This window comes from Heterodontus francisci, chromosome 5 (genome assembly GCF_036365525.1).
Source record: "Heterodontus francisci isolate sHetFra1 chromosome 5, sHetFra1.hap1, whole genome shotgun sequence".
In the NCBI taxonomy this organism is placed as follows: domain Eukaryota; kingdom Metazoa; phylum Chordata; class Chondrichthyes; order Heterodontiformes; family Heterodontidae; genus Heterodontus; species Heterodontus francisci.
Window position 1 is genome coordinate 17,479,472 of NC_090375.1, and position 24,654 is coordinate 17,504,125.

Below are 24,654 nucleotides of genomic sequence, written 5' to 3' on the forward strand. Positions count from 1 at the left end.
TGAGAGAAGCAAATTACGTGGCAGCTCACCAACAGGGAAAGAAGAGACAGCAAAGTAAGGCTTATTTCGATGCGAAAGCCAGCCCGATAGAGTTGAGCCCCGGACAAAGAGTAATGATCAGAATATACCAGCCCACCTCATTTTTGAGTCCAAAGTTCACCGGTCCCTATGAGATAGTAGATAAAGCTAGTCCATCTGTATACAAAGTATTGACGGCACCAGATAAGAGTGGCTGGTATCACATTAATCAGTTAAAGTTAGTAGGAGAAAAACAAGATAATCACAGTTGGCATGCGATGCTTGATGCTACCGATGTTCCGATCGAAAGTCAGGGAGATCAAGAGCAGGATCAACTGCGGATCCAAGCGGACGTGTTTGAAAGACAACCTGAAGTTGTACGTCCACATACAGAGGAAAATCGAGGGAAAAAACTAAAGAAAAATAAAGAAAACAGGGAAAGTAACTGGGCTAGAAGAAATGGACGATTAGAATCAGTAACAAATTGGGAAGAAGATATAGACACTCTGGCTCAGTGTATGGAGAGACTGGACTTAAAATAGGAAAACAAACTATAAATAAGAGCAGAAATTACACTTGTATACTACAGGTCCAGCCCACAATGAAGAGGGTGATACACTGCATTGCAATTGGATTGACCATATTTGGGACTATAGGTGAACCCGCATCGAAGCTATCACAACGAATGAACGTGCCGGAAGCAGTGTCAACACGGGAAGACACGGCCAGAAACAACTTTGCTCGCCAGATCAAGATAGTTCGAACCAACAAAGGACAGCGAGAAGATTTAAATTTGTATTATGCGGGAGTAGATGGGTTGGCGTGCGCGGGAAAAACATTGGGTGTATCGAAGGGAATAGAAGTTTGACCTTAACTAACAGAGTGTTAGGTACCTGTGACGAGGATAGAGGAAGATATTATGTTGGGGCAGTGTTTCATATTCCCCGACACGGGAGTAATTTGACCTACCCTTTAAAGAGAGTCCATAACGTGGGCAAGTACCAGGAGGGTATTTGGATATCTTTAAGTAACCCACCATTGTAATGAATGGTGTTGAGAAAGGGGTAGATTTGTCAAAATATCATCAAGGGGGGAAATCACTGGGCCTGTCCGGAAGAGACAACGAGACAAAAAACTTACAAATTGCGGGCTCAGCACCTATGAAAACTGTTCATTGTCCATTTTGCCTGTAAATAACCAGACTTTTTTTTTTACAATATGCCCTTGTGGGGCAAACGTATTACATAGCCATGGCTGCTATAAATTACAACAAGGGATGGCAACAGTGCCCTCTGGAGGGACACATTGTAGCCATTCACAATGTAACCTCGGACTTGGTTGTTGGTGGACAAGTACTGCCTAAGCCAATAAAGAGGGTAGTGATAAAGGAAAATCTTACGGTCCAGCGTACTGATACAGATCAAGAGGTACGGGAATATATTGCCACCGAATTACCACCCATCCCACACCTAACAGCAGATTAGGCACAAATAGCAGAAGAGGCAAAAGAGATAATTCATCAATGGAATAAACACACAAACAATTAGAACTCATGCTGACAAGGCAAATGAACTGTTGTATGACCCAGGGTTTTGGAGTAAGTTTTGGAATTGGGGATCTAATGTTCAAATACATCCATGGGTCAGAATTGTATCACATACTGCTGTCATAGTGATTCTATGTGCGCTAATAGTTGTTGTATTCAATGTATATCAGCCTTGAAGGTGGAAAAATGAAATTTTGCGAAGATTGGATGATGGGGTTATAATGAAATTAGGGACATTTAAGCGACTCTTGGATAGGTACATGGATGATAGTAGAATGAAGGTAGGTAGGTAGTTTGATCTTAGAGTAGGTACTGTGCTGTACTGTTCTATGTTCTATGAAACTGAAGGAACGGTTATCAATATCAACAAAAACTGAAAGAAAACTGTATATACTAAGTTTTATAACGTATCTTTTTATGTGTAACAGTATTGCACACTCATTGGGGGACAATGACGTTCTCAGGAATGGTTCACGGAGAAGGGAGACTTGATGATCCTAAGATAAGTATCTTTGGATCATGAGGGGGGAGATGTTGGCCAGGGGCTGTAAGAAATACAGAATCAGTTACAAACTGCTGGGATTGTTTGACCTGTAGTAACCTGGAGCTCGGACACTGGCCTGTGCTGGTAAAAACCAGTTTGAACTAATTACTTGATGAGACAAGACAAAGGATCGATCACAGGAAAAGGGCCTTATTTGGACACGGTGTGATACCGGGGTCTTTGGGCCTGGGCCAATTAAGAGATGTGAACGAGGTGATCAGGCTTAAGCCAACTGGAAAGAGACAGCTCAGATTTGGAGAGATAAGAGGGAGGATAAGAAGAGAGCTTTTTGGGCATAGAGCCAGCGAAAACTCCAGAGATCAACCATTGTGGAAGCGGAAGACCCTGCGTGAGCAACGCGGCAACGACGTAGAAGAGAGAGAGAGAGAGAGAACGGAACGCCTGGCCAGCGTTAACTCTCCCTTTTTCGGGTAATATCCTTAAGTATTCTGTGAATAGGTCAGGGAAATGTCAGAGGAACCTAGTGGGTGTGCTTATGAATTCTAACTAGTTTTGTTCTAACTGTATAACTCAGTTGGAGTTGCATGCTTTTATCTAAGTGTATAAGCCTTATTCTTACATTGTACAACAACATAAATAAAGTAAATTGATTGTTAAAGAAAGGACTAAGTTCCTCCTCTTTGTACTAAGCCATTAACTGTAGCTGTGGATTAAGCTGGAGGGTGGCTCTCTTGAAATCCGATATCCCAAACACCCAGCCTGAGCCTGAATTAAGAGGACTCCAGTCCCACGTGACGGCCAGGATCAAGTGGGTGCATAGATAAAGGGGACAAGGGGGAGTTGACTCCGCACCACGGTTTACAATGCTCAGTTTGGGTTCCGCGAGGGCCACTCAACTCCTGACCTCATTACAGGTTCAAACATGGACAAAAGAGTTGAACTCAAGAGGTGCGGTGAGAGTGACTGTCCTTGACAGCAAGGAGCCATAGCAAAAAACTGGAGTCAATGGGAATCAGGGGGAAAACTCTCCCCTTTCCTCACGCAAAGGAAGATGGTTGTGGTTTTTGGAGGTCAATCATCTCAGCTCCAGGACATCACTGCAGGAGTGTCCTAGGCCTAACCATCTTCAGCTTTCATCAATAACCTTCTCTCCATCATAACGTCAGAAGTGGGGATATTCGCTGATGATTGCACAATGTTCAGCACCATTCGCAACTCCTCAGATACTGAAGCAGTCTGTGTAGAAATGCAGCAAGACCTGGACAATATCCAAGCTTGGACTTATAAATGGCAAGTTACATTCGCGCCACACAAGTGCCAGGCAATGACCATCTTCAACAAGAGAGAATTTAACCAACTCCCCTTGGTGTTCAATGGCAATGCGATTGCTGAATCCCCAATGACCCCTGGGGGTTACCATTGACCAGAAACTGAACTGCAGTAGCCATATAAATACGGTGGCTACAAGAGCAGGTCAGAGGCTAGGAATCCTGAGGCGAGTAATTCAGCTCCTGACTCTCCAAAGCCTGTCCACCATCTATAAAGCACAAGTCAGGAGTGTGATGGAATACTCTCCACTTGCCTGGATGGGTGCAGCTTCAACAACACTCAAGAAGCTCGACACCATCCAGGACAAAAGCAGCCCACTTTATTGGCACCCCATTCACAAACATTCACTGCCTCCACCACCGATGCACAGTGGCAGCAGTGTGTACCATCGACAAGAAGCACTGCAGCAATGCACCAAGGCTCCTTAGACAGCACCTTCTAAACCCACAACCTCTACCAACAAGAAGGACAAGGGCAGCAAATACATGGGAACACCACCACCTGCAAGTTCCCCTCCAAGTCACACACCATCCTGATTTGGAACTATATTGCCGTTCCTTCACTGTCGCTGGGTCAAAATCCTGGAACTCCCTTCCTTACAGCACTGTGGGTGTACCTACCCCACATGGACTGCAGCGGTTCAAGAAGGCAGCTCACCACTAACTTCTCAAGGGCAAAATCCATAACTGGTTAAAATATTTTTAAATATATGTTGTGACCAGTGGAGTAATGCGACTAGAGGGAGATAGTGCACTCCTCCAACCTCGGTCGTAAAAAGATCTTTAAAATTATGAAGGAATTCGATAGGTAGATATGGAGAAGTAGTTTCCACTTACGACTGTCAAAAACTCAGGGTCATATTGATAGTCATCAATAAATCCAAAAGGGAATTCAGGAGATTTCTTTTTATTCAGTGGTGAGAATATGTTTGCTGCATGTCCGCCATCTTTCATAGATGGAAGGATGCCAATCAACCAACCGGGAATATCGAACACATTAACACATGTAGTGGTTGAGGCAAATAGTATAGATGCACTAAAGGTACATGAGGGAGAAAGGAATAGAAGGAAATTCTGATAGGATGAGATGAAGTAGAATGGGATGAGGTATGCGTGGAGCATATACATCAGCATAGACTAGTAGGGTTGAATTATGTTGCTGCAAAAAATTCTGTGCAATATATTCTGCACTTTAATTTTAAAAATCCACAAATACGGAAATAATACCCTTCAACTTAAATATGTGGCAGTGCAATTTTAAAAATTCTTCAGAAGCAACAATGGTCCACAATCTCTACTGGTGAAATTACACAAATTATACTGGTAGCGATAGTAATATTCTTCTGCAGTAGTAGGAATTGCCATCTGACACAGCTGGTAGCCCAAATCAAAAGGTTCTGGTTTCAAGTCACACTCCAGAACATCAATTCATAATCTTTACTGGCACTTCAGTACAGTGCTAAGGAAGTACGTTTTTTTTAAAGAGATACAGCACTGAAATAGGCCCTTCGGCCCACCGAGTCTGTGCCGACCATCAACCACCCATTTATACTAATCCGATATTCCTACCACATCCCCACCTGTCCCTCAATTCCCCTATCACCTACCTCTACTAGGGGCAATTTACAATGGCCAATTTACCTATCAACCTGCAGTTCTTTGGCTGTGGGAGGAAACCAGAGCACCTGGCGAAAACCCACGCAGACACAGGGAGAACTTGCAAGCTCCACATAGGCAGTACCCAGAATTGAACCCAGGTTGCTGGAGCTGTGAGGCTGCGGTGCTAACCACTGCGCCACTGTGCCGCAAAAGAATTAGAAAGTGGCAAATGTGACACCCTTGTTCAAGAAAGGATGTAAATACATTTCTACTAATTACAGGCTGTTCAGTTTAACATCAGTGATGGATAAAGATTTCGAAACAATAATCAGGAGGAAAAAAAACGGGCACCTGGGGAGGTTTGAGTTAATTAAGGAAAGCCAGCACTGATTTGTAAAAGGCTGATCGTGTTTGACTGATCTAACTGAATTTTTTGATGAAGTAATGAAGGAAATGCAAAGGATGTTGTCCATATGGATTCTCAGAAAGTGTTTGACAAATTACCATATAAAAAAAGCTCATGGAATAGGAGGGTCAGTGTCAGATTGGATAAAAAAATTGGTTGAAGGACAGAAGACAGCAAGTCATGCTAAATAGTTGTTTTTCAGACTGGAGGATGGGAGACAGTGGTGTTCCCCAAGGGTCAGTGCTGGGACCACTGCTTTTTGGATATTTATAAATAACTTGAATATTGGATATTAGAGTAAAATTTAAAAATTTGCTGATGACACCAAACTTGGAGATGTGGCAAACAGTGAGGATGATCCTGTCAACAGCAACAGGCCATAGATAGGCTCGCAGAATTGCAGATGGATCTTAATACAGAAATGTGTGAGGCGATGCATTTTGGCAGAAGGGATAAGGAGAGGCACTATAGGCTTAAAGACAGTTTGAAAGAGTATGCAGGGACAGAGAGACCTGCAGGTGAATGTGCATAGATCTTTGAAGGTGGCAGGACATATTGAGTGTAATAAGCTAAGCATATGGATTATGTTCCGAAGAAGGGTCACTGACCCGAAACGTTAACTCTGCTTCTCTTTCCACAGATGCTGCCAGACCTGCTGAGTGAATCCAGCATTTCTTGTTTTTGTTTAAGCATATGTATTATTGGGCTTCATAAATAGAGGTATTGAGTACAAAAGCAGGGAAAGCATGCTGAACTTTTACAAAGCTCTGGTTATGACCATACAAATTAGGAGCAGAAGTAGGCCATTCAGGCCATTGAGCATGCTCCACCATTTAATAAGATCATGGCTGATCTGGTTCTGTCTTGAATTCCACATTCCCACCTAACCCCGATCATCATTGATTCCCTTGCCCAACAAGAATCTATCTACCTCTGCCTTAAAAATATTCAATGACCCCATCTCCACCACCTTCTGGGCAGAGATTTCCAAAGTTGCCCTCAGAGAAAAATTTCTCCTCATCTCGGTCTTAAAAGGGCGACCGCTAATTTTAAAACAACGGCCCCTAGTTCTGGACTCACCCACAAGAGGAAACATCCTTTCCACATCCACCTTGTCAAGACCGTTCAGGATCTTATATAATTCAATAAAGTCTCCCCTCGCTCTTCTAAACTCCAGTGAAAACAAGCCCAGTCTGTCCAACCTTTCCTTATAAGGCAACCTGCTCATTCCAGGTATCAATCTAGTAAACCTCCTCTGAACTGCCTCCAATGCATTCACATCCTTCCTTAAATAAGGAGATCAAAACTGCACACAGTATTCGAGATGCGGACTCACCAATGCCCTGTATAGCTGAAACACAACATCCTTATATTTTCAATTCCTCGCGTAATAAAGGATAGCATTCCATTAGCCTTCTTTATTACTTGTTGTACCTGCATACTAGCCTTTTGTGACTCAGGCACCAGAACACCTAGATCCCTCTGCACCTCGGAATTCTGCAGTCGTTCCCTGTTTAAGAAATACTCTGCTTTTTTATTCTTCCTCCCAAAGTGAAGAACTTCACATTTTCCCACATTATACTTCATCTGCCAGATTTTTGCCCACTCACTGAACCTATCTATATCGGTCTGCAACCTCCTTACGTCCTCTTCAAAACATACTTTCCTACCTATCTTTGTGTCATCTGCAAATTTAGCTCCCATGCCATTGCTCCCCTAAAGTGTTGCATCCAGTTCTGGTCATCACACTTTAGGAAGGCTGTGATGGTCCTTGAGAGGGTGCAGAGGAGATTTCCCAGCATGGTTCCAGGAATGAGGGAATTTAGCAACAAAGTTGATTGGAGATGCTGGGGTTGTTCTCCTTAGAGCAAAGGAGATTGAGGGGAGATTTGCTAAAGGCAGACAAGATTATAATAGGTTTAGATAAGGTAGACAAAGAAAAGCTGTTATTAGCTGATGGTACAAGGACTAGGGGACACAGATTTAGAACAAGAGATTCAGGAAAGATGCAAGGAAGAACTTCTTTAGCACAGCTAGTGGTAATGACCTTGAACTCGCTGCCTACAAGGGTGGTGGAAGCAGAGATGATCAATATGCCAAAACGAAACTGCATGGGCACATGAGGCAAACAAACTTTCAGGGCTAACATAGGAACATAGCAGCAGCAGCCCATCAAACCAATACAATCATGGCTGATCATCCACTTCAATGCCGTTTTCCCCACACTATCCCCATATCCCTTTATGTCACTGATATTTAGAAATCTGTCAATCTCTACTTTAAACATACTCAATGACTCAGCTTCCACAGCCCTCTGGGGGAGAGAATTCCAACGATTCACAACCCTCCGAGTAAAGAAATTTCTCCTCATCTCGGTCCTAAGTGGCTTCCCTCTTATTCTGAAAATGTGTCACCTGGTTCTAGACTCCCCAACCAGGTGAAACATCCTACCTGCATCTACCCTGTCTATCCCTTTCAGTATTTTGTAGGTTTCAATGAGATCACCTCTCATTCTTTGAAACTCTAGAGAATACAGGCCCAGTTTCCCCAATCTCTCTTCATAGGACAGTCCTGCCATACCGGAAACAGGTCTGGTGAACTTCGTTGCACTCCCTCTATGGCAATAATATCCTTCCTAAGGTAAGGGAACCAAAACTACACACAGTACGCCATGTGCGGTCTAACCAAGGTTCTATACAATTGAAGCAAGAATTCACTACTCCTGTACTGAAATCCTCCACGATAAAGGCCAACATACATTAGTCTTCCTAATTGCTTGCTGCACCTGCATGCTAGCTTTCAGTGACTTGTTGACAAGGACAACCAGGTCCCTTTGTATACCTACATTTTCTAATCTCTTACCATTTCAGAAATATTCTGCACATCTGTTCCTCCTACCAAAGTGAATAACCTCACATGTTTCCACATTATATCCCATCTGCCACGTTCTTGCCCACTCACTAAGTCTGTCCAAATCCCCTTGAAGCTGCTTTGCACCTTCCTCACAACACACATTCCCACCTAGTTTTGTGTCATCCGCAAACTTGGAAATATTACATTTGGTCCCCACATCCGAATTATTGATATATATTGTGAACAGCTGGGGCCCAAGTACTGATCCTTGCGGTACCCCACTAGACATAGCCCACCAACGCAAGAATGACCCACTGATTCATACTCTCTGTTTTCTGCCTGTTAACCAATCCTTAATCCATGCCAGTATATTACCTCCTATCCCATGTGCTTTAATTTTGCTAACCAACATCCTGTGGAGGACTTTATCATCAAAATCCGTCTGAAAATCTAAGTATACTATGTCCACCAACTCCCCTTTATCAATTCTGTCAGTAACATCCTCAAAAAACTCCAACAGGTTCGTCAAACATGATTACCCATTCATAAATCCATGTTGACGATGCACAACCAGATCATTATCATCCAAGTGTCCATTTAACACATCCCTTAGAATAGATTCTAACATTTTCCCCACTAATGAAGTAAGGCTAACAGGTCTGAAGTTTCCTGTTTTCTATCTCCTCCCTTCTTAAAGAGCAGGGTGACATTTGCTACCTTCCAATCTGCAGGAACCGTTCCAGAATCTATAGAATTTTGGAAGATGATCACCAATGCATCCACTATCTCCATAGCTACCTCTTTCAACACTCTGGGATGTAGAATATCAGGTCCTGGGGACTTATCAAACTTCAGCCCCATTAATTTGTCCAATACAACCTTCTTACTAATACTAATTTCCTTCAATTCCTCATTTCCCCCTAATCCCTTGGATCTCGAATTCTGGGAGATCTCTTCCTCAGTGAAGACAGACACAAAGTAATCATTTAGCTTCTCTGCCATTTCTCTATTCCCTATTATGAATTCTCCTGACTCTACCTGTAAAGGACCCATATTTGTCTTAGCCAAATGCTTCCTTTTTATGTACCTATAGAAGCTTTTACAGTCAGTCTTTGTTTTTTTTACCAGTTTACATTCATATTCTATTCTCCCTTTCTTTATAGGTTTCTTGGTCCTCCTTTGCTAAAGTCCTCCCAATCCTCAGGTTTACTGCTATCTCTGGCAACTTTATAGGCCTTGCCTTTTAATCTTATACAATCCTTAACTTCATTTGCTAGACACGGTTGACTGCTTTTACCTTTGGAATTTTTGTGCCTTGAAGGGATGTATAGTTGCTGTAAACTATGTAATAATTCTTTGAAGACTATCCATTGACTATGTACTGTCATACCTTTTAATGTATTTTTCCAATCCACCTCTGCCAATGTGCCCCTCATACCTTCATAATTTCCTTTGTTCAAATTTAACACCTTGGCTTCAGATTGAACTACCTCACTTTCAAACATAATGTAAAGTTCTATCATATTATGGTCACTCATCCCTAAAGGTTCTTTTACAATATTATTAATTAGCCCTTTCTCATTACATAATACTAGATATAAAATAAAAATAAAATAGCCTGTTCTCTAATCAGTTCGTCAACATACTGCTCTAGAAAACCATCCCCAACACACTCCAGAAACTCGTCCTCAACAGCATTACTGCGCATTAGATTCACTCAGTCGATGTGCAGATTAACGTCACCCACAATTACTGTGTTACCCTTGCTACATGCTTCTCTAATCTCCTGATTAATACCATGCCCCACACTACCACCGTTTGGTGGCCGATAAACAACTCCTACCAATGTTTGCTGCCCCTTGCTGTTTCTTAGCTCCACGCAAAGATTCCACATTTTGTTCTTCCGATTGGAGATCCTCCCTTACTAATATACTGATCCCATCTCTTATTATCAGCACAACACCACCTCCTTTTCCTTTTTTCCTGTCCTTCCTAAATGTTGAATATTCTTGAATATTCAGTTCTCGGTCTTGGTCACCCTGCAGCTACATTTCCGTAATGGCAATTGGATCATACCCATTTACCTCTATTTGTGCCTTTAAATCATCTACCTTGTCGCGAATGCTGCATGCATAAGGGGAAAGAGCAGTGGAATGGGACTGACTGGAGTGCTTTCCGGAGAGCTGGCATGGGCTCGATGGACGAAATAGTCTCCTTCTGCACCATAATGACTCTGTGACTCCAAGATATATCATTCAGTAAAATGGGGAAATCGAGCTGGGGAATTTAAATTCAATTAATTAATCCTGTTCAATCTACAACACTGGCACCTACCCGGCAATGTGGAAAATTGCCCAAGTATGTCCTGTACACAAAACGTAGGACAAACCCAACCCAGCCAACTACCGCTCTATCAGTCTACTCTCAATCAGCAAAGTGTTGGAAGGGGTTGTCAACAGCGCGATCTAATGGCACTTACTGAGTAATAATCTGCTCACTGAGGCTCAGTTTGGGTTCCGCATGGGCTACTCAGCTCCTGACCTCATTACAGCCTTGGCCCAAACATAGACAAAAGAACTGAACTCCAGAGGTGAGGTGTGAGCGTCTGCCCTTGACATCAATGCAGTATTTGACCGGGTATGACATCAAGGAGCCCTAGCAAAACTGGAGTCAATGGGAATCAGGGGGAAAGCTCTCCACTGGTTGGAGTCACACCTAGCACAAAGGAAAATGGTTGTGGTTGTTGGAGGTCAATCATCTTAGTCCCAGGACATCACTGCAGGAGTTCTGCAGGATACTGTCCTAGGCCCAAACATCTTCATCAATGACCTTCCCTCCATCATAAGGTCAGAAGTGGGGATGTTTGCTGATGATTGCACAATGTTCAGCACTATTTGTGACTCCTCAGATATTGAAGGAGCCAGATGCAGCAGAACCTGGACAACATCCCGGCTTGGGCTGATGAGCGGCAAGTAACATTCGTGCCACACAGGTGCCAGGCAATGACCATCTCAAACAAGAGAGAATCTAACCATTTCCCCTTGATGGTCAATGACATTACCATCATTGAATCCCCCATTATCAACATTCTGGGGGTTACCATTAACCAGAAACTGAACTGGACCAGCTACAAAAATACTGCGGCGACAAGAGCAGGTCAGAGGCTGGGAATTCTGCAGTGAGTAACTCACCTCCCGACTCCCCAGTGCCTGTCCACCATCTACAAAGGCACAAGTCAGGAGTGTGATGAATACTCTCCACTTCCTGGATGGTTGCAGTTCCAACAACACTCAAGAAGCTCGACACCATTCAGGACAAAGCAGCCTGCTTGATTGGTACCCCATCCACCACCTTCCACATTCACTCCCTTCACCACCGACGCACAGTGGCAGCAGTGTGTACCATCTACAAGATGTACTGCAGCAACTCACCAATGCTCCTTCGATAGCACCCTCCAAACCCACGACCTCTACCACCTAGAAGGATAAGGGCAGCAGATGCATGGGAACACCAACACCTGCAAGTTCCCTTCCAAGCCACACACCTTCCTGACTTGGAACTATATCACCATTTCTTCACTGTCACTGGGTCAAAGTCCTGGAACTGCTTTCCTAACAGCACTGTGTGTACCTACATCCCAAGGACTGCAGTGGTTCAAGAAGGCAGCTCACCACGTTCTCAAGGGCAAGTAGGGATGGGCAATAAATGCTGGCCTAGTCATCCCATGAACGAATAAAAAACATAAAAATTCTGAAGGGGCTTGACAGGGTAAATGGTGAGAAAATGTTTCCCCTGGCTGGGGAATCGAGAACATGGGGTCACAGTCTCAGAATAAGGGCTCGGCCATTTAGGACTAAAATCTTTGTTCAAGTCAGCTCAGTCGGGAGCACTCTCGTCTTTGAATCAGAAGGTTGCGGGTTCAATTCCCAGACCAGGACTTGAGCACAAAAATCAAGGTCGACACTCCAGTGCAGTACCGGAGAAGTGCTGCACTGTCATAGCTGCCGTCTTTCAGTGAAACATTACACCAACAACCCGTCTGCCCTCTCAGGTACTATAAAAGATCCCATGGCACGACTTCAAAGAATCGCCAGGGCCCTGACCAATGTTTATCCCTGTTTACCCCAGAGAGCTCTGATACTCAGTCAGAGTATATTCAAGATACAGATTGATAGATGTTTGGGTACTAAGGGAATTAAGGGATATGGGGATAGTGTAGGAGATGGAACTGGAATAGAAAATCAGCATTGACTTGTTGAGTGGCAGAGCAGGCTCAAAGTGCCAAATGGCCTAATCCAGCTACTATTTCATATGTTCTAATGTCCTTTAGGGAAGGAAATCTACTGTCCTTAATAAAAACAAAAAGTGCTGGAAATACTCAGCAGGTCTGGCAGCATCTGTGGAGAGAGCACCAGAATTAACATTTCAGGTCAATGACCTTACATCAGAACTTAGAGTTCCCCTCCAAACATGATGCAGCCTCACACACCATCAATTTGCTCCACGTCCTTACCCCCACAAACACGCAATCTCCCGAGGGGCGCAAGAAACCAGGGAAGAAAGCTCACTTTAGGAAAAACTCTAAAAAATTTGTCTGAGTCTCGAAAGCAATCAAGCTCCAGGAGACCGCCTTAGGTCATCAGTCTTCCTATTTCAAACTATTGCATCTTTCAGATGGTACCTTAAACCTAATTTGCCTGTTGAGGCACAATTCAAAGAGAAGAGAGGTTCTCAAACCTGCTGGCCAGCATTGCTTCCTCAAGCAACATGACCAAAAAAAGCCCACTAATCATTCATCGCTATTTGTGGGACCTTGCTGTGTGCAAATTGGCAGCTACATATATCTACCCAACAGTGACTGTACTTCAAAAAAAAAAGCAATGTTAGCTGTGTAGCACTTTAGAACATCCTGCATGTGATAAATGAGTGTTATTTCTTTCTCCCTTTTAAATCTTTTAAAACACCATTATTTTGTTTTAAGGGTTTTTTTTTGTCACTTGTGCTTTCCATCCCAGTGAATGATGGTCGTCATTGTAATCTCATAAGTTTTTCGGAGAGGTTATTTATGGGAATTAGGCTCACGTAACCAGTGCATTTTATTCAGTTTCATTTTGGGTCCCTTATTCCTAATGTGGTTGACAGTGGTGACTGCAGATTCCTAGGCAGCTAATGTGTTCTGACATCCAGTAAATACTTATTATGTAGTTTACCAAGTAATAATCTACAATAGATTAATTATTATATGCACATAAAACTGCTCTCTCTCAGGACTTGTACATTATCAGCTGTTGTTTATCGACCAGGTGAGAAAGGTGTCTAGCGGTCCCTCTCTGCCTTCACCTGATCTTACCGTAACAGGGTGTAAGTTTAAACACTTTGTGTTTTTAGCTCCCCCTCGGTGAATCCTTGTTCACTGCTTTCCAATTATAAGGCAAAGAAACCAGCACAAACCGGCTTTCTTAGGTTTAAAGAAGAAAAGTTGAAATTTATTAAACTTAAACTCTAATTCGCTTAACGCCTATGGATACACAACGCACCCACACTAGCATGCATATGCAATGCACACATGCAGATAGAGACAGAAATGAGAAGAAAAATAAAGTGGAAAAGTTTGAGGCAATATCTGAAGAGGGTTTTTTGTTACGGTTCTTCGAGCTCACTGTAGAGTCCTTGATTGTAGGTAGATCTTGCTTTTTGTTGGGGCCCAGTATTCTTCTTAAACCTTGTTCACAGTGGGAAGCTTTTCTCTCTTGGGGTTCATCTGTCTTCAGTGGATTCAGAGGCTTGTGAAAAAGAGATGGGAGCAGACAGGAGAGAAATTCGCAGTCCAAGAGCAAACAGACACTCTGAGTTCAAACTGTTTTACAATTCGGAAAACCCCAGGTTGCCAAGCAGGTTAGTCATGTGACTAACTAACTGGTCTGACCATGTCTCGGATTGTATCACCTTACCGGTCTCTGGAATGCTCCTCTTGCACACAATACCTGGTGATCAAGGTCCATTGTGGGTTGAATGTGTCATAACTGTTAACATTTATCCATGTAAATTACTAGGTCAGTATTTCCTGTTCAATATGCTATGTCAACTGTTCCAATGTTATTAGAAACTTTGGCTCTTCTTAGATGACTCTGTGAAGCCAGGTTCTCAAGGGTTTTGTCCAATTCAACTGATTTTTACAACCAGGTGAGTAAGGGGTCTCGGGCTCCTATCTTGCCCCTTCTCTGGTTTGGCCGTAACAGGGTTTTATCTTTTAAAAAAAACATAATGTTAGCTTACCACCTCAGTGAGCCCTTGCTCACTGCACTCTCATTACAATTGAAAATGAACCAAATCAATCAATCAGGTTTTCTTCAGTTTAGACAAGAAAGATGTAAGTTTATTAGTCTCATCACTCTAAAATTAAAATTACTAAAATACACAACGCATGCATACGAGAGGCACGCGCACACAAACAGATAGAGGGGAAGAAAGAATTGAGGGGGGAGGGTGGAGGGGGTTGAAGTAGAGTTTGTAATAAATGGAATACAGGTACGGTTCTTAGTGTCCTTGCAGTAGTGTCCTTGATTGAGGTGAAGGTCTTGGAGTCCTCACTTGGACCAACGGCACAATTCCAGGCTTGTTTCTCTGGTATCAGAAGGCCGAAGAGGGGCTTTGTCTGTACTCCTGAAGTTTAAGCTGCCATCGTGAACTCCCTGGGGCTTTGGTGGAGAGAGAGAGACAGACTTTTTTTTGTGCCAGTCCAGTTGCAGTCTGTTTCCTTTATGTGAGGCACAATTCAAAAAGCCCCAGTCTGGCCAGCAGATAGGTCATGTGACCATCTCTGTTTGAAACAGCAGCTTTTTGGAGGGCTGTTGAATGTCAAAGGTTTCCAGACACACTTGATGGGGGGTGGAGTTCAAAGGATGTTGATCATCACTATTGCCAAGACCAATTTTGCTAATTGAATCAACGATCACCCCCATTGTCTCTCCATTCATGTTTCTCAGCCAGCCTGTCCTCTCAGAATGCAATTGTGCAATCATGTTTTCAGCCGCTCAGCTTTTTTTTTAAACAAGTTATTTGCAATGTTCAGTAAAAGAAAAGTTGCAAGCAGTGTCCCATATGACAAAATTAATAGGTTTCCATTTGGCAGGTGTGATTTCCATCACATTATATTGAATTGTAGGGAATTTAAAACAATGATTTCATGGTTCATATGTTAGTTACAAACTGGTCAAGCTTCATTCTCATGGTTTATAATGCCCTCTGAGGCATTTAATCAAGTTAGCACCCCAAAATCACTTTGATATGAACTCCTCTAGGAGGCATTTTAAAATGCAATGCGTGACTATTTATTAGAGACAACACCCTAATTTTAAAATATAGAAAAGGAAGTAAAGTCCAGGGATGTAATTTTTAGCATTACATTTTTTGAGAAAGTCAATTTTTCAGCTGACATGGAAAATCTAAAACAAGATGTCATTCCCAGTTTGGCTACTCACATGATATTTGTTATGGGCAACATTCAACAGCACTATTGTAAACAGAGGCTAGGGAATGCCAAAGACATCCAACACTAGGAAACCACACTGAAGATTTCACAGCCTATTGCCTGATTTCCAGAGATTTGTTATCTTTGGAGTAGTCCTTAAACTTTGAAGTCCAATTCCTTCTCACAATGATTGAATTTGAATGACCTAGTAGACACGACTCTCTTGCTGGAAGGAAATTTTATATTTAAAAAAGTAAAGTTGACAGGTTCATAATTTTCTTCTACAAAATAGAGAGGGTTACCTTGAATTGAAAAAATTCTCCCACTAGATTTTATATGCCTTTTAAAGGAAACATAAAACAAGAAAGGTAATTCTTCAAGACCACACCATCTCCATATTGCACTCTATCCTTCCACACAAATGGGTCACAAAGAGTGTTCCTTTCTACTGCTAATTCTGCTCATTCTGCTCTGCTACTTTTCTTAACTGGAGGAGCGCCTAGAGATCTAAAAACCACTATTCTTTACAGAACTTCCTGCATCAAAGCTGCTTCACAGAGTAAAATACAATTGATTCCCACCCTTTTGACCCTTCTTGAGTAGCAGGGCAGCTTAGGGCTATTGGTGTAAGTAGAGGAGGCGGTTATATAGTGGTTAACTGTCCACCTTCTGAATAGGAAAACTAGAAAAGTTTGCATTTTGCATGGGGGTAAAGGCAGCCCAGTGAAGTCTCTGTATGTTAAGGTTTCGGGTCAGTGACCCGAAACGTTAACTCTGCTTCTCTCTCCACAGATGCTGCCAGACCTGCTGAGTATTTCCAGCATTTCTTGTTTTTATTGCAGATTTCCAGCATCCGCAGTATTTTGCTTTTATCTCTGTAGGTTAACCTTGGTTTCATGGTATACTCTCCCCTCAAGAGTCAGGAGATCATGGGTTTAAGTTCTACTCCAAAAAATCTAGACTAACACTCCCAGTGTTGAGCACAGAGTGATCAGGGAACGGAGTGCCGAAAGTCAAGAATTTGGTATAAGTGTGATCTCTCTGGTGAGCATTTCTGAAGCTGAAATTTAGATTAACATTTAGAATTTGACTCAGAACTTTATAACTGTAAAAGAAACTACAAGCCAGTTAAGATACCTAGTTAACAGAAACTGCCTGTCAGTGGCAGTTAACTGTTAATCAGCTACAAGTGGATGCCTGGAAAGGTGTTAATTACTGATTCAGCAGTTGGAACTTGGGTGTGAGTCAGAAGACCTTGATATATAAGTAGCACAAGTCATAAATCCTCTATATAAGTAGACAGTATCTGCTACTATAGAGTGTGCAGTAGACAGATCAGAGAGCTTTGTAAACAGAGTGCTAAAGTCAAGAAGTTGGTGCAAATGGGTAAGTAGCTTGAGCAACTTCAGCTCAGATTTGTTGAGCTGGAGTCCAAGCTGCAGACATTCTGGGGCATCAGGGAGAAGGAAAGTTATCTGAATGCTTTGTTCCAGGCGGCAGTCACACAGCTTGGGTTAAGTAGAACTTTAAAGTTTGACAATGGTCAGGCACAGGAGGGTGTGGGGGCACAGGAGGGTGTGGGGATCCAGCATGTAGTGATGGAGGAGACTCTGCTCTTGACTTGGACCAACAGGTATGAAGTACTTGCACTTGTATGGAGGAGAACAAGGAATGCAGGGTGGATAGACAAACTAACTGCAGCACCATGGTGCAGGAGCAGATTCAAGTTGGGGGAGCAAAAAGGAATGTGGTAGTGATAGGGGACAGTATATAGACAGTCAGATAGATACTATTCCATGACCAGCTGTTCCAAAGGATGTGTTGCCTGCCTGGTGCCAGGGTTAAAGATATCTCCTCACAGCTGGAGACAAACTTGGAGTAGGAGAGGGAGGATCAAACTGTCGTGGTGCACGTAGTCTATGTAGAACTAGGAATGATATTTTGCTGAGACAGTTTGAGGAGTTAGGGTCCAAATTAAAATGCAGAACAAAGGCAATGATTTTAAATTCAATTAATTGATAAATTCAATTAATAAAAATCCAGAATTGGCAAAATTTGATTAGGAATAGTCAGCATAGCTTTGTCAGAGGGAGGTCATGCCTAACAAATTTGATTGAATTTTTTTGAGCATGTGACTGGGTGTGTAGATGAGGGTAGTGCAGTTGATGTAGTTTACATGGATTTCAGCAAAGCCTTTGACAAGGTCCCACATAGGAAACTTATCAAGAAAGCAAATGCACATGGGATACAGGGTAACTTGATAAGGTGGATTCAAAATTGGCTTAGCTGTAGGAGACAGAGTGATGACAGATGGCTGTTTTAGTGACTGGAAGCCAGTGTCCAGTGGTGTACCACAGGGATCTGTGCTGGGTCCCCTATTGTTTGTCATTTATATAAACGACATAGATGACTATGTGGGGGTAGGATCAGTAAGTTTGCAGATGACACAAAGAGTGGTTAACAGTGAGGTTGAGTGTCTTGGGTTACAGGAAGGTACAGACGGAATAGTCAAATGGGCAGAAAAGTGGCAGATGAAATTTAACCCTGAAAAGTGTGAGGTGATACATTTTGGAAGGAGTAATGTGACACGGAAGTATTCAATGAATGGCCTGACACTGGGAAGTTCCGAGGAACAAAGAGACCTTGGCGTGTTTGTCCATCAATCTCTGAAGGCAGAAGGGCAGGTTAATAGGGTGGTGAAAAAAAGCATATGGGACACTTGTCTTTATCAATCGAGGCATAGATAACAAAAGCAGGGAGGTCATGTTGGAGTTGTATAGAACTTTGGTAAGGCCACAGCTGGAGTACTGTGTGCAATTCTGGTCACCACATTATAGGAAGGATGTGATTGCACTGGAGGGGGTGCAGAGGCGATTCACCAGGATGTTGCAAGGGATGGAACATTTAAGCTATGAAGAGAGGTTGTTATAGGCTTGGGTTGTTTTCGCTGGAGCAGAGAAGACTGAAGGGTGACCTGATTGAGGTGTACAAGATTGAGGGGCATGGACAGGGTGGATTGGGAGCAGCTGTTCCCCTTAGTTGAAGGGTCAGTTATGAGGTGACACAAGTTTAAGGTGAGGGGCAGGAGGTTTAAGGGGGTCTTGAAGAACTTTTTTTACCCAGAGGGTGGTGACTGTCTGGAATGCACTGCCTGGGAGGGTGGTAGAGGCAGGTTGCCTCACATCCTTTAAAAAGTACCTGGATGAACACTTGGCACGTCATAACATTCAAGGCTATGGGCCAAGTGCTGGCAAATGATATTAGGTAGACAGGTCAGGTATCTTTAATGCATCGGTACAGACTCGAAGGGCCTCTTCTGCACTGTATTATTCTGTGATTCTGTGAAAGCTAGTCTCAGTAATGGTGCCATGAAACTATCATCGATTGTCAGAAAAACTCATCTGGTTCACTAATGTGCTTTAGGGAAGGAAATCTACTGTCCTTACCTGTCTGGCCTACACGTGTCTCCAGACCCACAGCAATGTGGTTGACCAATGAACTGCCCTCTGCAATGGCCGAGCAAGCCACTCAGTTGTCAAGGACAATTAGGGATGGGCATCAAATGCTTGCCTTGCCAGTGATGCCCATGTGCCGTGAAAGAATTTTTAAAAAATGATCTCTGGATCGTTAGATTAACCTGAGCCACCAGTAAATTGGCATGGGGTCAAGCAGATTAGAGAGTTAAATGCATGGCTCAGATTGGTGTGGGAAGAGGTTTTGAATTCTGGGACACTGCCAATCGTATAACTAGGGCTGTGGATAGGGCTTTAAACTAAAAGGGAAATGGGGACGGGTCAGGCAAAGGGAGATTTAGAAATTTAAAGAGCTCAGTCAAGGCAGTAGAGCAGTGTAGTGTGGTAAAGACAAGCAGAGTGAGACAGGAGGGACAGAGTTTAATGGTAATCGGGCATCACGAATAAGGTCTATGCAAAAAATAGTGGTTTTTAAAAAAAGGCTTGTGATCTGAATGCACAAAGCAGTCACAAGAAGATAGTACTAAACTCGTTTCGCGAGTTCATCTAACACCATTACAGAGACATGGTTGCACAGTGACCAAGGTTGGGAAATATTTCGGGGTATGCAACATTTTGAAAAGACAGGCAGAATGGAAAAGGAGGAGTAGCCACTGATAAAGACAGCAGTAAGAAAGGATCTTTGCTCAGAACAGGAAGTAAAATCAGTATAATTGGGCCTATACTTTCTGGAGTTCAGTAGAGTGAGAAGTGATCTCATTGAAACATACAAGATTCTGAAAGGGTTTGAGAGGGTAAACATGGAGAGGCTGGGGAATCTGGAACATGGGGGCACAGCCTAAGAATAAGGTTCGATCGTTTAGGACTGAGATGAGGAGAAATTTCTTCACTCAGAGGGTTGTAAATTCTATACCCCAGAGGGTAGTAGATTGTTTAGTCAGCCTTAGTTTAAAGCTGAGATAGATTTTTGATCTCTCAGGGAATCAAGAGATATGGGGAGCTGGCAGAAAAATGGAGTTGAGGCAGAAGATCAACCAAGATTGTATTTAATGGCAGAGTAGGCTTGAGGGGCTATAAGGTCTACTCCCATTTGTTATGTTCTTACATAGAGTACTGAGGAGTGCTACACAGCTGGAGGTGCTATCATTCAGATGAGACATTAAACTGAGGTCCTATCTGCCCTCTGAAGTGGCCACAAAAGATCCCATATGACAAGTTGTAAAGTCAGGGACTTCTATCAGTGTCCTAGCCAACATTTATAATCAAGAAAAAAGGGCTTGCATTTCTATAGCAACTGTCACAATCTCAGGAAGTCACAAAACACTTTACAGCCAATTATTTACTTTTGAAGTGAAGTCACTGTTGTAATGTCGGAAATGCAGCAGCCGATTTACACACAGCAAAGTCCCACAAACAGCAATGTGATAATGACTAGATCATACATTTTAGGTGATTTTTTGATGGATAAATATTGGCCACAGACCAGGGGAAAAACTCCTGTCCTTCTTAGCACTATGATAGCTTTTGCATCCCCGAGGGCAGATGGGGACTTGGTTCAATGTCTCAACCAAAAGTCAGCACCACAGTGCAGCACTTCCTCAGTACAGCACTGGTGCATCAGACTAGATTTCTGCACTTAAGACTCTGGAATGTGACTCGAACCCAGACCTTTCCCTCAATGACCATCACCAAAGGCAGCTACTGATAATTTATCTCTGTCATGGACGTATTATTTTTCTCCTCGGATTAAAACAGTGCACCTTTAAGACAGGGAGAGAAGTTTGGATTTTTGGGGGCACAGTGTGCCACAGCTGCATTTTGTTACCTAGCAGGCAAGAGAAGTCACATGGTATGTTTCCACTTTACTGTGTAAAACTGGCAAAAACCAGTCTGAACCAGTTGGTTTGGAGAGACTTTCCAGCAAAGCATAGAGGAGAAAAGAGCTGTTCATTCTCTCGCCACAGAAATTCTACAAGAAGCTACAGGCCAAGTTAATTGCCCCCCCAAAAAAAGCCTTCTTTCTTTCTTTCTTTCAAGAGACCATTTGTATTGCTGTAGATAGTAAAAATTCCTTTTCTTTACTTCCAAGCCAGAAAGTATTTGCTTCAAGATCGAATCTCTCCTGACTGATTGTATTTTTCTGAAATTCGCAGGTTTTTGATGCCTGCTGCCTATCAAAACAGACTGCTTCATCAAATCCAAGTGAAGACTTCAAGTGACCTTTGATTATCTTCACCTTGGAATACCTCATCAATTCAGGAACGTAACCCACAAAGACTTATTTATTTATTCTTAAGAAACAGCTAATTTTAAAAACTTTTAAAACTGGTTAACTACTATTATGAGTGTATGTGTGTGAATGGGGGAGTTAGGTTAAAATAAGACATTATAAGGCTTTAGACATAGGTTTATCTTAATAGTGTTTAAGATTTCATTTTAATAAATAGTTAATTTATTGTCATCTAAAGATACCTGGTTTGGTCTGTTTATTCTGGGGGTTACTAGAGTGTTTAATTTGGCAGTTTTCCGGTTGGGTGGGAAAACTTTAATATGCTGAGACCCGTGGAGTGACAGGACTGAATTGAGAATGTGTTGCTCCCGCCACAGTCATAACAATCTCACGTTCTTAACTTGTGAAAACTAGTTGCTACATTTAACTTTATTACAACAATGACTGCACTTCAAAAGTGCATCATTGGCCATGAAGAGCTTTGTGACATCTTGGGGACATGAATGCAACTTTGTGCTTTAAGTAGAGTATTTAATGTCCTTTGGCAAGGCACTGCACATTTTTTCTTAACAAGTTATCGCCCACATAAAGTGAAATCAAATGAAACACCAGAGTACCTACCAAGGTGTCAGAAATCCAGAACATATTACCCAAATTAGTTTACCTCATATGTACTTATAACTCCCCTCTCCAATCAGCAGGTATCGACAGAACTTTAGTCCAGATCAACACAACCAATTTTGAAAACCAGCTAAAATGATGGTCACTTCTATTTGGGCGGCAACAAGTACTATTTTAAAACACTGAAACTTTTTGTACTGATTTCATTAGGTCCAAATGCTAAAGTAGCAACAAAAATACACAAGTATATGGGGGGGGGCGGAAATCTGTGTGAAATCTCGCCCGTCTTCCTGTAAACACATGCCACCTTGCACTATATGCAATCGACATGCATACCGCCCCCCGAGTCTCCAAAGGGGTTGTCACTACCTTTTTGGCGCCGACGGCTCCATTGCTGTGATGACGCCTTTTAAACGTGCGACGGTTGGAAAGGCAGTTGATATTTAAACCCCCATCCTAGCGTCGCCCAGCCACTGCCCGGCTCGCCTGACGTCACGGCACGCGCCACTCAAACAAACCCGCTGCTGCTCCGTAACCGCTCCGCCCTCAACATCCCTCCTGACAACCCCATTGGCTCCTGCTCCGGAAGTCAACCTCCCCGCTGCGCGCTTTGATTCGTGCAAGGAGCTGTCAATCACTTCGCCAATTAGAATGACCCTGTCCCATTGATAGAATAGAGGATTCTGGGATCGTCAGAGAAAGGAAGCCGGAATACAGATTTTTAAGTTTTAAGAAATAATAAAAGCAGTAATGCTGCTGAAACAGAAGTCTGTGGTTCGTCACGGATGTCCTCAGTAATTGGGTGCCTTAATTGATTACCAACTTGGCTGTCCATATTCCGGGAGTTGTCATCACGTGATTTCCTGCCGTCATTGCCCTGCCCTCATGCTCCTATTGGTCGCTCAAAATGTCCATAGTCACAGATGCCGCCTTCCCATGGCCCATCAGAAAGTCCAGAGAATCATCATTATGGCATTGGATGATTCATTCAAACTGCTTTTTTCCCCATGTTCAATACTTTAATAACTTGAGTATTGCTGAAAATGTGATAAATGAATTTCAATGCCAGTGTGATGCTGGATATATAGGCCATATGTCCCAAACACTTGGCCTGGACAATTTATGCCAGCCAAGAGCGACGTCTCAATTCATTCCATCTTCGCTGCCTTCGGAGAATACTTGGCATCAGGTGGCAGGACTATATCTCCAACACAGAAGTCCTTGAAGCGGCCAACACCCCCAGCTTATACACACTACTGAGTCAGCGGCGCTTGAGATGGCTTGGCCATGTGAGCCGCATGGAAGATGGCAGGATCCCCAAAGACACATTGTACAGCGAGCTCGCCACTGGTATCAGACCCACCAGCCGTCCATGTCTCCGCTATAAAGACGTCTGCAAACGCGACATGAAATCGTGTGACATTGATCACAAGTCGTGGGAGTCAGTTGCCAGCATTCGCCAGAGCTGGCGGGCAGCTATAAAGACAGGGCTAAATTGTGGCGAGTCGAAGAGACTTAGTAGTTGGCAGGAAAAAAGACAGAGGCGCAAGGGGAGAGCCAACTGTGCAACAGCCCCGACAAACAAAGTTCTCTGCAGCACCTGTGGAAGAGCCTGTCACTCCAGAATTGGCCTTGATAGCCACTCCAGGCGCTGCTTCACAAACCACTGACCACCTCCAGGCGCGTATCCATTGTCTCTCGAGATAAGGAGGCCCAAAAGAAATGTCCCAAACACTGGCGGATCGCATCCAACAAAATGGCCCTTCCGCTGTGCACAATGGGCAAGGTACAGGCTGCACCCAACCAACCCGTGCTTGCAAAACTCAAAACACAGTATCCAACATTGGATGTGATTCAGCAATTGGACAACAGTTGCTAAATAATCCTCAATGTGCTAAGAATTACGCTGACAACTAATTTAAGATCGCCAATCGGGCTCGTAGTGTGGCGCAAGGGGGTTAATTCCTCTGGGCAATGCCTTGACCAATCAGAGTCATGCGAATTTGGAGCAGAAGTAGGCCGTTCTCGCCTGCTCCGCCATTCAATAAGATTATGGCTTATCTGTTTGTGTCTTGTATTCCAAGCTCCCATCTACCCCCTTATAACCTTTGAATCCCTTGTGGGATGTGGGAATCTCTGGCTAGGCCAGCATTTATTGCCCTTGAACTGAGTGGCTTGCTGGGCCATTTCAGAGGGCATTTTAAGAGTCAACCACATTGCTGTAGGTCTGGAGTCACAGGTAGGTCAGACCAGGTAAGGATGGCACATTTCCTTCCCTAAAGGACATTAGTGAACCAGATGGGTTTTTAACAAGGCTGTGTTTGTTGACAACGCAACCACTAGGTAGTGCTGCACTGGCACATACACAAATGTAGCCTGTGCCACTAAAATGTCACGATCTGCGACGCTCAGGCAGCTGCCAGGACTAAAGATGCTGCTGCTCAAATAATCACACAAAGGCAACGTAAACCCATGATGGCACGCAATGGCCGGAGAGAGAGAGCAAGTGAGCGGGGGGGGGGGGGGGTGGGTGGAGGAGGGGTGAGAGCAAGCAGGTTGGGGGGAGAGAGAGCACCCGCCGCCACCAAGGTCTTCAGCCACTCT

General features: G+C 43.3%; 1 protein-coding gene across 4 annotated transcripts in view; it reads right to left on the reverse strand.

The window, feature by feature from the left end:
* The window catches only part of stk3 (serine/threonine kinase 3 (STE20 homolog, yeast)), a 761,988-nt gene extending 739,385 nt beyond the window's left edge, over window positions 1-22,603 (reverse strand). For all 4 annotated transcript variants that reach the window (XM_068031157.1, XM_068031154.1, XM_068031155.1 and 1 more), the window contains exon 1: window positions 22,420-22,603. In XM_068031157.1, coding sequence (XP_067887258.1) covers window positions 22,420-22,442 — 23 coding nt within the window. In that variant the 5' untranslated portion in view covers window positions 22,443-22,603. The remainder of the gene's footprint in view (window positions 1-22,419) is intronic.
* Between the last annotated feature and the right edge of the window lie 2,051 nt (window positions 22,604-24,654).